The sequence below is a fragment of the Nematolebias whitei genome, chromosome 4, assembly GCF_014905685.2.
Source record: "Nematolebias whitei isolate Nwh7 chromosome 4, NemWhi1, whole genome shotgun sequence".
NCBI classification, from domain to species: domain Eukaryota; kingdom Metazoa; phylum Chordata; class Actinopteri; order Cyprinodontiformes; family Rivulidae; genus Nematolebias; species Nematolebias whitei.
This window is the reverse complement of record NC_056501.1, coordinates 22,513,172-22,529,413: the sequence shown is the minus strand read 5'-3', so window position 1 is coordinate 22,529,413 and position 16,242 is coordinate 22,513,172. Positions and strand designations below refer to the sequence as shown.

At 40.7% G+C, this 16,242-nt stretch overlaps 1 protein-coding gene and 1 long non-coding RNA gene across 2 annotated transcripts; both read right to left on the bottom strand.

Annotated features, from left to right (window-relative positions):
• Positions 1-32: 32 nt before the first annotated feature.
• On the bottom strand, positions 33-3,355 carry LOC119409013. The gene is made up of 3 exons (XR_005186758.1): positions 3,211-3,355; positions 2,924-3,008; positions 33-84 (listed from the first exon to the last, which is right to left on the bottom strand). It is a non-coding gene; the product is annotated as an uncharacterized LOC119409013 (long non-coding RNA).
• A 2,446-nt stretch (positions 3,356-5,801) lies between these two features.
• simc1 (SUMO interacting motifs containing 1) lies at positions 5,802-14,740 on the bottom strand. Its single transcript, XM_037675636.1, has 7 exons — positions 14,487-14,740; positions 11,373-12,539; positions 11,027-11,274; positions 10,875-10,944; positions 9,899-10,056; positions 6,617-6,709; positions 5,802-5,937 (listed from the first exon to the last, which is right to left on the bottom strand). The coding sequence occupies exons 1-7, from the start codon at positions 14,628-14,630 to the stop codon at positions 5,802-5,804; spliced, it is 2,016 nt and encodes a 671-aa protein (XP_037531564.1). The 5' UTR covers positions 14,631-14,740.
• Between the last annotated feature and the right edge of the window lie 1,502 nt (positions 14,741-16,242).

Below are 16,242 nucleotides of genomic sequence, written 5' to 3'. Positions count from 1 at the left end.
CGGGTTTCGTCACCATGTCGCCCGGCCTGTAAACTAAAGTTCCGGCTTTGCCTCGTTGTTCGATGGACGAACTGTTCAGGTAGCCTGCAAATGACAGACCAGGCTGTTAACATGAGAGTAAACTAAAGTGGGCTTTGAAAAACCAAGTCCTGTCGCCCCACCTAGAAATAAAAGAGGAATTTAGATTGGTTTTGTAACGTGAAGTACTTATGAGTAGGCAGGTTCATATCCATCATGCAAAGCTAAAAGCAACTTAGGCCCACTTCACACTCGACCACCTGCTGTGACATAAAAACAAATCAATTACAAAGCTGCCAGAATGAGGTCTCTGCAGGGTCTTTGGAGAGTATTAGGAATGCAGCGGGATCCTCGTGTGACAGAGCATGGTTGTTCTGTGCATCACAAAACATCTAGTAAGACAGTAGAGAATTAAGATAGTATCTAACTGGGCTGTGACTACTGGAGACTAGTTGGCGACACAAAATTCTGAGAAAATAAGTAAAACTTCAGTTGCAGTCTCACTGAACTCTTGAGTGTTGTGAACAAACAACTAGCAAGCTGTGCGGCTGCATTTTGCATGTCCAGTTTTAGAAAACGAAACCCTGTTTTCATGTGCGCCCACTTTGTTCCCACCTCAACAGTTGCCACCATGTTTTGAATTAACCGAGTGGAGCACGCTTTTGAAATGAAGAGCAAATCTGAACTATTTTTTTTAACAAATACTATTTTTCATCAGCGTGGTTAGACTTCAACATTCAGAGCTGTAGCCTCTAGAGATGGGATGTATGGCTCTTTGAAAGGAACTGGATCTTGAAGATCCATTCACTTCAAAGAGCCATAGTGACGTCATGATGTACAACTGTATATCGTGACGTACAACGTCAAAGCCGTACCATGGATCTTTGAAGGGAACCAGATCTTGACGATCCGTTTACTTCATACAGCCATTCAGTAGAGCTGTTCAATTTTGAACTAGTGACATCATCGCGTACAAATATACATCAGAGTTATGTGGTGCATGACGGCCGTACCACAAGTCTCGTCAAGCAGGAAACACACCCCAACCCCTCCTCTGAGCTACTGCACTCCTCCCTTTTGCCTGTTCTCAGGGCGGCTGTGGATGAGTGGTTAGAGCAGTCGTCCTCCAATGCCAGAGTTGGGGGTTTGAATCCACCAGCAGTCACATGCCGAAGCGTCCCTGGGCAAGACAGTGAACCCCTCATTGCCTCTGATGTGTGTCCCGTCAGTGTATGAATGTGATAAAGCTCTGATTAGTCTCTTTAGGGGCAGCACGGTGGCACAACTGGTAGAGCTGCTGCCTCTCAGCGAGCAGGTCCTTGGTTCAAACCCCGGTCCAGGGGCCTTTCTGGGTGGAGTTTGCATGTTCTCTCCGTGCATTTGTGGGTTTTCTCCGGGTGCTCCGGTTTCCTCCCACAGACCAAAAACATGCATGTTAGGCTGATTGGTAACTCTAAATTGTCCCTAGGTGTGAATGAGAGAGTGAATGGTTGTTTGTCTCGTTTGTCTCTATGTGGCCCTGTGATGGACTTGCGACCCATCCAGGGTGTACCCCGCCCCTCGCACAGTGATTGCTGGACATGGGCACCAGCGACCCCCGTGATCCAAAATGGAATAAGTGGGTAAAGATAATGGATGGATGGATAGTCTCTTTAGAATAATTTGTTCAATTAGATTTGTATAGATCTAGTAGAGCGCTGTATGAATGGGTAAATGAAGGCACAGATTGTAGTGTAAAGTGCTTTGAGTATCTTGATTAGACAGAAAGGTGTTATTTAAGTACAGTCCATTTACCATTTCTCATTCATCTCAGTGGAAAAGCATAGGAGTGTTTGTTTCTGCACTTGATGAGGAAAACATGAAGTCCATCCATCCATTACCTTTTACACCCACTTCTTCTTTTTCAGGTTGCGGGGGTCACTGGTTCCCATCTCCAGCAGTCACTGTGCGAGGGGCGGGGGACACCCTGGACAGGTCTCTAGTCCATCACAGGGACAAACAAGACAAACAACCATTCACTCTCTCACTCACACTTAGGAACAATTTAGAATTATCAATCAACCTAACATGCATGTTTTTGGTCTGTGGGAGGAAACTGGAGTACCCTGAGAAAACCCACGCATGCACGGAGAAAACAAGCAAACTCCACCCAGAAAGGTTCCTGTCCGAAAATTGATCCGTGACCTTCTCACTGAGAGGCAACAGCTCTTCAGTTAACAAGAGTACCACATAAGGAACAAATCAATATTGGTTATGTGAAGTCAGCACTTGTCGTTTGGAACGAAGGACAGAGAACACTGGCTGAACATTTCTAGCACGTGAAGATGTTTGACTAGGGTTGACCAGATCTTATTACCACATTGTAGAGTTGGAACTAGTACTGCCTTTTAAACTGTCATTTTAGCACTGATGGACACTTCCTTGTGACTGAAGCAGCTTTCACTGAACAAAGAGGAGGTGTACGCAGCTCTGCTGGCTTTGTTTTTGATATTGGGTTCAAGGTCATCATCATCTGTAGGGTCACCACCTAGATATGTTGATTTGCCACTTCCTTAATCTCAAAGTCATCTGTCGTTATTTAGAGTGGATCTGGACAGTTGGTAGGTATGACCTCAGATTTGAGGTTGCTTATTGTCAGGCCTCAGTCTTTACAAGAGTTAAGTTGTTAACTAATAATAAACAAGATTCTGATAAAACTTCAGAGCTCTTTCGTAAGTGTGAACTCACCACACCTTTTACAAACAAGCAGAAGGTTCGAGTTTTAAACACCGTCTGCCTCCTTACTGCTTCACTCAGTAAAATTTAGACTTGAGTTCCAACACCTTTAATATTCTAATACGAATACATAATTCCCATGCTAATATTAAATAAAGTTCAGAAATATAATTATTTGACACCATCTTACCTTTCATCGCGTTATTATAGCTGAGCAGCAACATCCAGAGGAGGTGGATCAACTCCTCCCACCTCTGCCACCTTTCAGTCCCATCCTGACAAAAACATTCAGGGATCAGCTGTGATGAACACAAGCTTGCTTTTGTTGTCTTTAAATGTCAGATTTACCAGCAAACAAAAACAGTTCTACCAGTAAGGAGTAATGGCATCTTGAAAAAGTTGATTGTCATTAAAACCTAAATTGCAAAACACCCTCATTTCTTTCTTTAAATTAAAAGATGGGAGTCCGATATTCACCGTTGGGTCTGGTGCCAGAGTGCAGTTCTTCAGAAAGTGCAGCAGCAGGCTGAGCGACATGGGCACAGAGATTTTCTGTGGACATGCATAGTCCAACAACTGTTCCAACAGCTTACATAACAGCAGCTTGCTCTGCAGGCTCTTCAGCAACATCATCCTGCATATCAGAAACAGACAAACACGTCTGGGGAAACTGGACACAAGAGGCGCCGTGCTGCTAGAAGAAGACCACGTTTCTACGTGTAATGACTGAAGGATTACATTAAACTCAGTTTTACTCCAACTGAAATACCGTTGTTTGACATTAGTCCTCACACGAGGCTTTTTGAACATACATTCTCACTATGAAGTCAGAAATATTTGCTTTATTTAAAGAACATTTAGATATTTATTCCCTCTACAGTAGTCCCTGCTACTTCGTGGTTTGACTTGCGCACTCACTCTTTAGCGGTTTTTCAGCGCAAGATTGTACACGACACAGGATTGTCAACTTTAATATTACTCATGTGATTGGGACGGTGCGGGATAAAAAGTTAATGAAAAAACATACTTCGGACAGGCGCCACCTTTTTGTAGTTTTCTTTCAATAAGCCTACACTGTAACACCAGTCAAAAGAACTACACTACCCAGAACCCAACAGTGCTTCCAGCTGTGGCTTTCTGCCGAAATGGAAGGAAAGTTTTGCAACATAAAGTCCGAAGTAATGATCGATCTATTAAGCTCACAGAACTGGCAGGAAAATTACAAATAATCCTGAAGCTCAATTATCCACACACACACACACACGCACACACACACACACACACACACACACACATCAACCTGGATGGGGCGGTGGCTTGGTCGCTGCAGGGTAGGTCTGCTGAACCAGAACTGAGCTGCTGGTCTGCAGGGCTGGTGAGTACCCATATAAAATTGTGCAGTACTGTACAGTACATATACGTATAATGTGACCCTGCTCCGTCAGTTTACGTGGCCTACCACATCGTGGCTGTCATTCCCAAACACTTCCATTTTCTTATAATCCAGCTGACAGTTGACTGTGGAATATTTAGGAGCGAGGAAATTTCACGACTGGATTTCTTGCATAGGTGACATCCTATCAGTTCCACGCTGGAATTCACTGAGCTCCCGAGAGCGACCCATTCTTTCACAAATGTTTGTAAAACGGTCTGCATGCCTAGGTGCTTCATTTTGTACACCTGTGGCCATGGAAGCGTAACTACTTCAGTTTTTCACCCGTCACAGTGGTGTTTGGAACGTAACCCCATGATAATCGAGGGACTACTTTATCGTTTGCTTCATACATATTTTGAGATGAATTCCCTACAAAACTTGAAACTTTAATTTTATTATTTTAATAAAAAACTTTAAAATTTGTTGGCTTTTCACAAGTATCTTTATTCATTATATGTTTAGTTCCTTTCTGAAGACTAAAAACAGACCTGGTGTTGTTTGTTTGTGCGTTTCTCCACACATAAACAGCGAGTTATGTTTGAAGCAACATTTTAGTGTATCGGTATATAACCATGCCGGCAGTAATACAGTTTTTATTTTGTGCGTTATTTCAACTGACTTGGACTTTTTTTTCATCATAACTTCTGTGATTACAACATAATTCAGAGTTTATAATTACTTTAAAAAAAAACTTGATTGCAGACACTAATATTTTTCATAAAAACAAAAAATAAACATTTAGCAGTTTATCCAAACAAAACAGAAAAATGATTTGCTAAGCAAAATGACAATTATTAGATTCTTAAATAGATAATGTTAACATTTAAAGGTATTTTCTTAAACTGGACCTGAAATGTGTTAAACGTTGAAAGCAAAAACAATTTATGTAACTCTAAAAAAGTTAAATCTAGTCCTCTGGACATTCAAAAAACAAAAAAACAAAGCAAATCAACAAAAAATGTAGAAACGTTTCCACCCCTGTTTAATGATGGACGATTTCTTTTCACAAAGATGGCCTCCTTTACTCCTCTCTCAAACCATCGTTCCTCTCTGTCCAGGATGTGAACATCTTCATCCCTGAAAGAGTGACCGCTGGCCTGGAGATGAGTGTAGACCGCAGAGTCCTGGCCTGATGATGTGAAAAGAAATCGTCCATCATTAAACAGGGGTGGAGGCCTCCGGGTTCAACTGTCCCCCTCTTACAATGCTGTGATTGCTAGTATCACTCAGCCCTCTGTGAACAGTAAACAGCCATCAGTGTGCTAATGATCCATTGTTAGGCTGATGGTCCTTCTTGAGCATGTGATCAGCTGGTTTTGGTTGTCAGCAGCAAACTGGTTGATCCACTCTGAGAAGGTGCTATTTAAGAGACTGAGCTGAATACAGCTCCTCAGACTGAGGAAGTCTCTCGGATGAGAGACGAAACGTTTCTACATTTTTTTTTGTTGATTTGCTTTTTTTTTTTTTTTTAATGTCCAGAGGACCAGATTTAACTTTTTTAGATTTTTCTACCTGGATTATTGAGCATGCATCAGGATAATTTATGTAACTCTTGATTTTCCCTTTTATCGTCACATTCCTGTAAGAAATAGTTTTACAAAAACATACAGACTTTTCCTCATCTTGTTTGTCCTCACCTGTGCGCTCGAGGCGGCACGTGACTGAGGACCATATGAAAGAGCTCCTGGGAAAGCTTGGCAGAGTTTAGAGCGGGACATCGGTCCACCTCCAGAGCCAGAGACAGCATCCTTTGGAAGAGGGACACCATTCTGTGGGGGACAAAAACTTCAGTCACAAAGAGTGTGGAAGGAAAAACAAACAAATTAATCTGATATTTCCTCTGCTTGTCCTTACAGCTTTTGACGAGAGATTAAAAAAAAAAAAAAAGATCCTAATTACCGGTACACTAACAAAAGCCGAAGATAAGCTGAAGATGTTAAGACTTTCATTACCAAAGAGGACAGGTTTGGAAATTATTATTACGGTTGATCTGTTTGGAGACAAAGTTAGAGACAAGGCTGAGGTCTTGGACATGTGTGAAGGATGGATAGAGGATATTTAGGACAAAGGATACTGAAATTGGAGCAGCCAGGGAGGAAGAAAACAAACAGAAAAGACCTCAAAGTTTATGCTCAATAATCCAGGTCAAAAATGGAACAAAGTTAAGTCAGGTCCTCTGGACGTTTTTTTTTTCCTTTTTTTCTGAAACGCTTTGTCTTTCATCCAAAAGATGAGTGTGCTGCTTATGGGACTGAGTTTGTTGTGGCGCCTCGGACTGATGAAGTCTTCTGGATGAAAGACGAAACGTTTCAGCAACAAGAAACCATCCACAGAACCTGACCTCACTTTGTTGGAACACAGAGAAGGTTCGTGGATGTAGTGAGGGAGGACATGCAGAGGATTGGTGTGGTGACCTCTAAAGGGAGCGGCTGAAAGACGACGACTCACTTTAGTTGTTCATCTCGCTCTTTAATCATTTCTTTATGTAATCCAAGTTCTGTTGATTTCTTAATGGCACAGAACAGCCACTTGATGACATCTCTGGAAAAGTCAAAACAATCAAACAAACAAGAAGAAAAAATTTAAAACATTACATCTTCAGATATGATCTATAAAAGCTGCTTGAAATCAGAATAAACATGCAAGGTTGAAATATTTGAAAACTAAAATAAACCCTCATGTTGTGTCATAATCATGTTTACATTGTTGTCTATGTGCTGGCTGTGGACATTTATGCCCCTTTTCCATTAGTACCGGTACGGGCCGGTACAGCCCGGCTCTACTCTACTCGGTACGGTACAGGTTGTGTTTCCATTATGCTTTCAGTACCGGTTCCAGTGGGCGGGGTTCAAATTGACGTCACCACCTCTCACCAGCTGGTGGCGCTGAGACGCAGAAACTGTTTTCAGTACAGGTTGAGAATTTATGTTATTTTGAAGTTGTGTGTATGTATGTATGCATGTATGTGTGTATGCATGTATACATGTGTATAAATATATACATATAAACATATATATATATTTATACACACACACAAATATATATGTACACACATATGTGTTTATATTTATGTGTGTATATATATATATATACACACACACACATATATCATATGTGATATATATATATATATCACATATGTATATACACAATTATGTATATATATGTATATATATATATACACATATGTATTTATATACATATATATACATATATATATGTATTTATATATATTCATATATATTTATATACATATATATGTATTTATATATATACATATATATTTATCTATATTTATTTATAATATAAATATATATATGTATATAAATTACATATATATGTATTTATATATATACATATATATTTATCTATATTTATTTATAGATATAAATATATATATATGTATATACATTAAAACTCTGATGAACCAGATTCTACAAAAACATTACATTTAAATTTTTATAGGTTTTCATCATCATTTGATGTATTTGCACTCATTGTGTCTACTTTTAATGTTCATTTTAAATGTGTGGTTTTCTTTCTTGTTCACATATAAACATTTTATTTTTAGCTTTGCTTTAAAGTTCTTGTTTTGTGATTTGTACATTTGTGAGTTAAAATAAAGTTGAACTGAAGGTCGTCTCTTCTTTAAACATGTTTGAGGGAAATATTCCTGAGATCCAATAGTTTTGTGTCTTTTTATGATTTTCAGCTGAGTTAACAGTCATTAAAGTGAAAACAGGATTTCACGATGAAGCTGGCACCGTTTTTTTTTTTTTTTTTTTTAATCTTCAACGCTCTGCTGGTCTCGCACGACACTGCCCGCAGTCACACGATCCTCTCCTCCGGAGAAGAGGAGGCTGGCAGGCTCATCTTCCCAGCTCCGAGCTCTGCTGGTGACTCCAGAGGCTGTTCCAAGACTCCAGCCGCGCGTAATCATGAAGGTCCGACCCGCGCAGACAGGCGGGCAAAGACGGGTCTGCGACGAACGGTGGAAGCGATTTTAAAAAACATTTTACGTGTAAAAAAAATAATAATCATTTTTAAATCGCTTCAGCATTTTTTTAAAACATTTTTTGTATAAAAACAAAATATTATTTTATTTAAAAATCGCTTCCAGCGTCCGTCCCAGACTGTCCAGTCCGCCTGACTGCCGGGTGGGATCGGGATTCAGCCTTCATGATTACGCGCGGCCGGGGTCTGGCAACGGCCATCTGCGAGTCCCCATCTCCAGCTTCGCAGTGGCCTGCGGAGCTCTGAGCACACAAGGCTGGTATCTGGAACCCGAGCCTCCGAGTCGGCACATTGAAGGATCTTCCGCGGTGACCAGCTGAACTTGGAGCCGGGGAGATGACGCCCTGCCCGGCCTGGTGCTCCGAGGCTCCGGAGGGAGGATCTGGGTACACCAGCAGAGCTCCATCCAGCTTGCTCTAAATTATGTTGTCTGCCACCAAGCACAAAAAATGCCAGCACATCAACATTAGGCCAAGATGTTGTCAGTATTGTTTTTAAAATCTTTAAAATAAGTCCAGGCTGCTCCAGTCCGAGAAATTGCAAATGGCGGATTATTGTTTTGAAACGTTTCTGGAGGATCCAGTGACTCCGCCCCCGATCAATCAGTGACCGACAGTGTACTGACGTCACATTTTTGTACCTCTTCGTACCGGTTAGAACCACAGAGCCAAGGGTACTGAAAATAGTAACAGGTGCTAAGTACCGGTACTAATGGAAAAGCCTCAGAACCGGGCCAAGTAGGGTCGAGTCGGCCCGTACCGGTACTAATGGAAAAGGGGCATTAGAGGTGTGTGTGTGTGTGTGGGGGGGTGGGGGTGGGGGTGGGGGTACACATCTTGTAAAAACTGCTATTTTTGCATTCAGTTTGTGACTGTGATTTCTGTCAACCTTTGCAATTCCAATGATGCGCATGACGTTATTAAACTATTGACAACTTTTCCATAAATTGTGCCGAACTTATAAGTTGTTAACCATTCCAAGAGCCATGTTGTATGTTCCTGTAGCAACAAGCTTGTTTGAATTTTGAGCTTCTGCAACATCATTTTTCCCAACAAATACGAAAAATGAATAACCTTTTTACCTGACTGAGTTGCTTCCAATACATTTATCATTGTATAAAACATGGGCAACTGTGGCTGAGTGGTTAGAGCAGTTGTCCTCCAATGGGAGAGTTGAGGGTTCGATTCCACCAGCAGTCACATGTTGAAGAAGTGTCCCTGGGCAAGACACTGAACCCCTCATTGCCTCTGATGTGTGTCCCATCGGTGTATGAATGTGATAAAGCTCTGATTATTCTTGTAGAGATCTAGTAAAGTGCTGTACGAATGGGCAAATGAGGACACAGATTGTAGGAAGCTCAACAATTAGTTTGATTCTTGAAAAAAAAAAAATCACTGAAACAAGTTGAAGTCTGGGTACTGGGTAACAAAATCTGCTTTTCAGTAAGATTTTTGGAACTGTGGTGAAAATGTGGTTGTTTAGTCCTCCATTCCTGCTTTGGACAGGATTTCATAGTTCATAAGTTTGCAGCCTTTTAGTTTTATTTTATTATTCATAATTAGTTTTTTATTATTTACCTGTTTCCATGTTGTAACTTGTCTGAACTGCTGACAGCCAGACCCCTACTGTCCAAGCCTAATGAACTATTTAACCCCAACACAAAATGAGTGGTAATTATATAATATAGATATAATATCATTTGGTTAGCAAACTTACCTGACCCGAGGAAACTGTCGATCACACGACAGTGTTGCTTTTGCGATCGAGTGGTGAACAGATGAGGAACATTTGGCCTTGAAGTCGTCTTCTAATGTCTGCACAACATATTCCAAGAACATCCGCACAACTTCGCATCGACGCTGCTTTGTGCAGTCCTAAAAATGAAAGAAAATCAGGATATAGAACACTTTAATTCATTATGTCTCTTTTGTGTAGGTAGTACCAGATAAATTACTGTATCCTTCAGACATCATCATGCTGCTAAGTGGTCAATACGACCTTGTGCACGTTCATGTTTACAATAAAATACAGTTTCATGTCTACAGTGCAGCTTTAAGTCACCTTCGGCTAAGAGACAAGTGCGATATGATGCGACATGAAAGGAAAACTGATATTAGGTATTTACTTTACTTCTTATTCTCTTTATATATTTTATATCGTCGTAACGGAGTACTGTAATTATGTTTTATTCGCACTGGAGAATTGCACCTTACCGTAATTTCGTTGTATGAAGTTTCATTATTAATGACGGATTCTCTGATAAACACGAAAACTTAATTTGATCGCATGAAAGGATCTGAGATTTAGTGCATTTTTATTTATCACAGACAAAATTCCTTTCAGGTGTTCTTGCTCAGCATCTCCGCAGTATTCTGGTTATGTCTGCTGCTATTTCACACACACTGTGGAAGCACGGTGGCTTAGTGGTTAGCCTCACAGCAACAAGGTCCCAGGTTCAATCCCAGATTTGGACCTGGGGTCTTTCTGTGTGGAGTTTGCATGGTCTCCTCGTGACTGTGTGGGTTTTCTCCGGGTACTCCAGTTTCCTCCCACAGTAAAAATACATGCATGTTAGGCTGCCTTCAGGCCCAGGCCTCCCTTGCAAAAGAGATCTGTGATCTCAATAGAATTTGCTGCGTTAAAATAAAGGTAAAAACACTATGTACACATTTTGCTGCACACTTGGCATTACCTGATTAGACATGACTGAAGTCACTAATTCCCAATCCCATGGAACTGTGGATTTATTAATCCTGTGGTGTCTGCAGAAAAAGCAAATTCACACTGGGGTGAGGCTAAATTCAACATCTTGTAACAGGAGTTACATTTGTGCCTTCTTCTGACCTTTGTGTCCACATGAGTAAATTAAACGCCTGTACGCTGAGGTGATGGGGACTCTGTGGGTCGAGCAGAATGCCACGAAGTAGGTGGGAGATTATATCTTTAGGGGGATAGTAACCGGGCTGCAGTAGATCTGACAATAGCTGTAAAGTGCCCTCTGAGTAGTTCTCGTCGATTGTGCTATAAACCAGGCTCAGGCTCTGGCGGCACAGAACTTCTGGTGTTCCAGAAATGTCATAATCTTCATCGATCTGAAAAAGAAAAGACATATACTGTATATAAAGAAGTGCTTTGTATTGTAGCTGGCATGAAGTCAAAGTTAATGAGGGCTACAGAAATAAGTTCTTACCAGAACTCGAGGTGGTCCAGTCATAGCTTTCCTGAGAGCGACTGGGCACACGTACTGTCTGACCCCTTTACCGACTGCTCTGAAGTCCGTGACAAACCTGCTGTCTTCACGCATATCTTCTCCATCACTTTCCCCATGCCAAGGCAACGACGCTGGACTCTCACTTCTCAGATCATCATTGTATGTTTCAGTCTCCAGATACCACTCAGGTGTATATTCACCCGTCGGTTCTGAGATGGGCGACTGGTTGCCATGGCTCATATGGCTGGGAGATGAGGGACTTTTGCAAGAATGTGAGGAAGAATGATCAGAGGAACATCTTTGACCAGGTTCGGGTTGATCTAAATCCATCTGTTCCAGGTCGGAGTCAAGTGCTTGTTTTGGGACTTTAGCTTGAGGTGAAGAAATAAAAGTTGGGGACAGAATGTGGTTGGAAGAGTTTAAACTACTGGTAAGTAGTTTATTTTCCCAAGTGTTCCCCTTGTTTAGGTTTGCACCAGAATGAACTTCCTTTATGGTAGAACATTCAGCTGGATGCTGGAATTGCTCTGATCTTGCACCTTGTGTTGATTCCTTTGACAGTTTATCATTTATCTGATGTCTAGTTGGAGAATTCAGTGCCTCAGGGAGTGAAGGTTCCATATTTGATGAAGTCGTTTTTAAAATACTTGTGCATTTTGGTACTTCACTGTTACTGTTTTGTTGTCTAAAGCACATCAACATCTGAGAAATATCACTGTCACACTGTTCAGAACACCATGATGTGTTCAGATCTGAGACGTGAGTTTTGAGAAAAGGCAGTTGTGTCAACTTTACAGCTGGTGTGTCTTGCCGGAGATTTGCTGCAGTGTTTTCCTCCTGGGCTTGTGTTGGAGAATTCAAATGTCTCTTCCCTGACCGTTGGGTGCCACAGTCCTGCTGTGGGGATTTAGAGTCTTTAGGTGAGCTTTTCATTAAAATAAAATCTTGGTCATTTGGGATTTCATTTAAATGTGTGTTGCCTTTTTTGAGGTGTAGGTCATTTGGTACCTTATCCTCAGTCTGTAGTTCATTCTCTTTCTCTACACACTCTGTCAAGTCTATGACTGGAGGGTAAGGGAAATCTAGCTTCTTGTGCAGCTTAAGCTCTGGAACAGTCCATCTTGGGTCTTTGAGGTCAATACACTGCTGGAAAATGGAAGAAAAAAAAGAAGAAATGTAAGTTTTCAAACAGATTTACCAAAGGACTGATGGATTCATGCAGAACTGTGGAAGAAAAAGTCATTCCACGATGATCTGTTTACCCACATAAGCTCAAAGAACGCAGATAAACAGGAAACTGTAAAATCAGGACCTGAGCATTCAGGGTTCTTTAATCAGGACACTGGCTATCTTCATTCTGAACAACTTGCACCAGCGTGGCTTCATAAATACAAAGTGCATACACCTGAGTGCTTCAGTGACTCGTCTGCAGTCCAGATCTGCCTTCAAATGTATAACATTATGATTAAAAACAAGAAACAGACAAAAGAGGCCACAGACTTTTGAGCAGCTGCATTTAAAGGGAAGGTTTTCTAGAAAACACAACAAAGATCCGATACCTAAAGATGGAAGAAAAGAGGCTGAACTACACACTACTGCTCTACGGTCGGGGGAGAAGAGAGAAGGCCTTTCACGATTATTAAGGTTTCATCGTCTGCTCGAGGCAAAGGTGCAGCAAAAACGGTTTTGCCTGTATCACTGAGCACATGTTCATTTGTCTACACCTTTTCAATTAAATTCTCAAATTAATTACTCTCTGTATATCCTTAACTAATCAACTTCAGTCAAGGAATACTAATTTGTTAACTTTAATGACATTTACCTTCCAGCTGCAGCCCTTTCGACACAAGTACCACCTATGAAGTATCTTTTAACTAACTGGCTACTGTTGACACAGATATTTGTCCTTGAATATTTTTTCAGACTTTTGGATGTTGCTCAGATTTCCAAAACATTTCTGTTTTAAAGAAGCTAATCTTAAAGCTAACAAAGTTAAGTCAGGTCCTGTGGACAGATTCTTGTTGTTGAAACGTTTCGTCTTTTATCCAAAGACCTTCAGCCTGAGGTCCTACAACAAACTCAGTCTTATAAATAGCACCTTATCATAGTGGGTCAACCAGTTTGCTGCTGACAGCCAAAACTAATTGTTCACACGTAAAAGGAGGACCATCAGCCAAACAATGGATGCACTGATGCCACTTGCTATTCGGGTTGAGTGATACTTGCAATAACAGCATTGTACGAGGGGGACAGTTGAAAATGGAGACCCCTTCCCCGTTTAATGGTGGATGTATTCACAAAGATGACTGAGAGAAGAGTAAAGGAAGCCATCTTTGTGAAAAGAACCCATCATTAATTCCAGTCTGTCCCCAAGACATTGTTGATCCAATTTCTATACTTGAATTTATTTTTTTAACAAGCAAACATTCCCTAAAACTTTTTAGCTGAGAAGTTGTCATATAGCTAGATTAATAATTAAAATACGACATGTCTATTATGTCTTACTCGGTGTTCTCTTAAATACATGATTTTCAGATACATGTGTCCACTGTAGATAGTTTTATTTGTTTATTTATTTTCTGAAATCTTCTTATGTTCTCTAATTCTCATTTTTACAGCACCGCTGCACAAACAAAGCAACCAAAGGCCAAAGAAAAGCTTTGGAAAACCTCTAAGAATTATTCATATATTTTACTTTAAAATATTACAAGAAATTTGTTTTTAATAGAAGCAATAAATGAGTTGGGGTGGTTGAAAACTTTCGCACAGCACTGTATTGTACATATTTCTACAAACATCAGTTAAGCTCAGTTCAGGAAATCACAAACATGCTAAAGTTACGCTAAATGCTAAAGAGCACTCATACCATGTTAGTAAAGATGTTCACTTGAGCAGAATTTCGATTTAAATATGCCCAGAAACCAACTTAAAACCTGGTGACCAAAGCTTGACATGTCTGCTAATGTTGGGATAAAAAATAAGAATAGAAACTTGTGAAAAAAAAAAACAACCCTTCATACTACCTCTGAAAACCTGTTTGCTCCTCGGAGCGCTAGTTTCCATAGCAACAAGAGGCCTAGGTTCTGTTCTTACCCGCGGTATGTTGACGTTCACGGCGTCGACGTCAACCCGAAATTCTGACAGCGGCAGTGGCTCAGACTTGGTGAAGCCGCTGGAGGAGACGATCTCCACATCGTCATCGTTAGACTCATCTGAGCTGAGACAGATCACGTCCATTTTCAAACTTAAAGCTGTTCTGGTCCTCTCGCGCACGCTCAGGGGGCGAGGGTCACCTCCGTCCCGGACACACACACATACCTGAGGCAGGAAACAGTTTAGCCACTTCCTTGTTCAAATCCTGCGCTACATACCACGCATGCTGTTTGCGATTTTTTTTGATTAGTCGTAACTTTAAGTAGGCGCGCTTCGCTCGAAAGAAACGACATTAAAATGAAACCACAAGCGACAAACTCATTTCAGCAGCATTATACTTCCTAGTTTTTCTACCGACATTTCTTCTTCTCTCATCTGACGCAGTTTATCAGCGTCACAGATTGTATCTAGCGCCACCTGCGATCATGAAGTGCAACTGCAGTCTTTTTTCTCTCCTCAGCATGTCCTCAAAACCAGTGAATTCATACGTACACCAGGTAAACAATAACTAATGACAATTTAAGAAAAATAGCTACATTTAACTTTTCTGCTCAAAGCAAGAGGCTATTTGAAAACCACGATAAACATAATCAGGAAATATCCTGATGAACGCTCAATCCCAGTGTTTTGGGCCATCCTTTTGGCCAGTGGCTGTTTAGTTTCCCTGCTGTAAGACTGATCACCCTCCTGACACTGAACAACATACACAATATTACTCTGTTTGTGCTGGGGGACTGGATCTTTGGGATGGACCAGTCTTCCCAAACATCCAAACTTCATCAGGCCAGGACTCTGCAGTCTACACTCATCTCCAGGCCAGCAGTCACTCGTTCAGAGATGAAGATGTTCACATCCTTGATAGAGAGGAACGATAGTTTGAGAGGAGATTGAAGGAGGCCATCTTTGTGAAAATAAATCGCCCATCATTAAACAGGAGCGGAGGCCTCCATGTTTAATGGATGTTCATGTCCCCCTATCACAATGCTGTTATTGCTAGTACCACTCAGCCCCCTGTGAATAGCAAGCAGCCATTAGGGCTCCAACGAGCCATAGGCTAATAGTCCTCCTTGATCATGTGAACAGCTAGTTTTGAATGTCAACAACAAACTGGTTGATCCACTATGAGAAGGCGATATTTATAAGACTGAGCTGAATACAGCTCCTCAGACTGACTAAATCTTTCGGATGAAAGACGAAACGTTTCTAGAATTTTTTATTTTTAACCCATTTCCAGAGGACCTGACAACTTATTTAAATAATAAGGAAATATTTTTAATGAGTTTAAATAAATATTTTAAAAGGATTTATCTGAATATGTTTAACAAGCATGAGTTGAAAATTGTGCATCAGACAAACTAGATTATATAGCCTCCTGAACTTGTACGTTTTAATAAGCTCCAGGTTTTGGTTTAGTTAGTTCTAGGGTTTTGTCACCTTGCTAAACCCTACAGAATTTATTTCAAAACAGTTTAAAGTTCTTTTCTCAAAATAAGAATGCCTAGCCTGCTTTTGCAGCATACTTTTTGACATAAACTTTGTTAGTGCAAAGGTGGAGCCTTCAAATAATAATAAACCTACCAAAATTCAGTGTTTGTGTGTACGCTCATTTGTAACCGCTAGAGGGCGCTCCAGTTGTAACAAAGCTGGACAAATGTGAGGTGTGTGAAGTGAAAAACAGAAAAAAATACTCCCAAAT

Coding starts and splice junctions, on each gene's coding strand:
- simc1 (XM_037675636.1), bottom strand. CDS start 14,630: ATGGACGTGATCTGTCTCAGCTCAGATGAGTCTAACGATGACGATGTG. Junction 12,540..14,486: donor TGAACGTCAACATACCGCGG/GTAAGAACAGAA, acceptor TCCATTTTCCAG/CAGTGTATTGACCTCAAAGA. Junction 11,275..11,372: donor CTGGACCACCTCGAGTTCTG/GTAAGAACTTAT, acceptor TTTCTTTTTCAG/ATCGATGAAGATTATGACAT.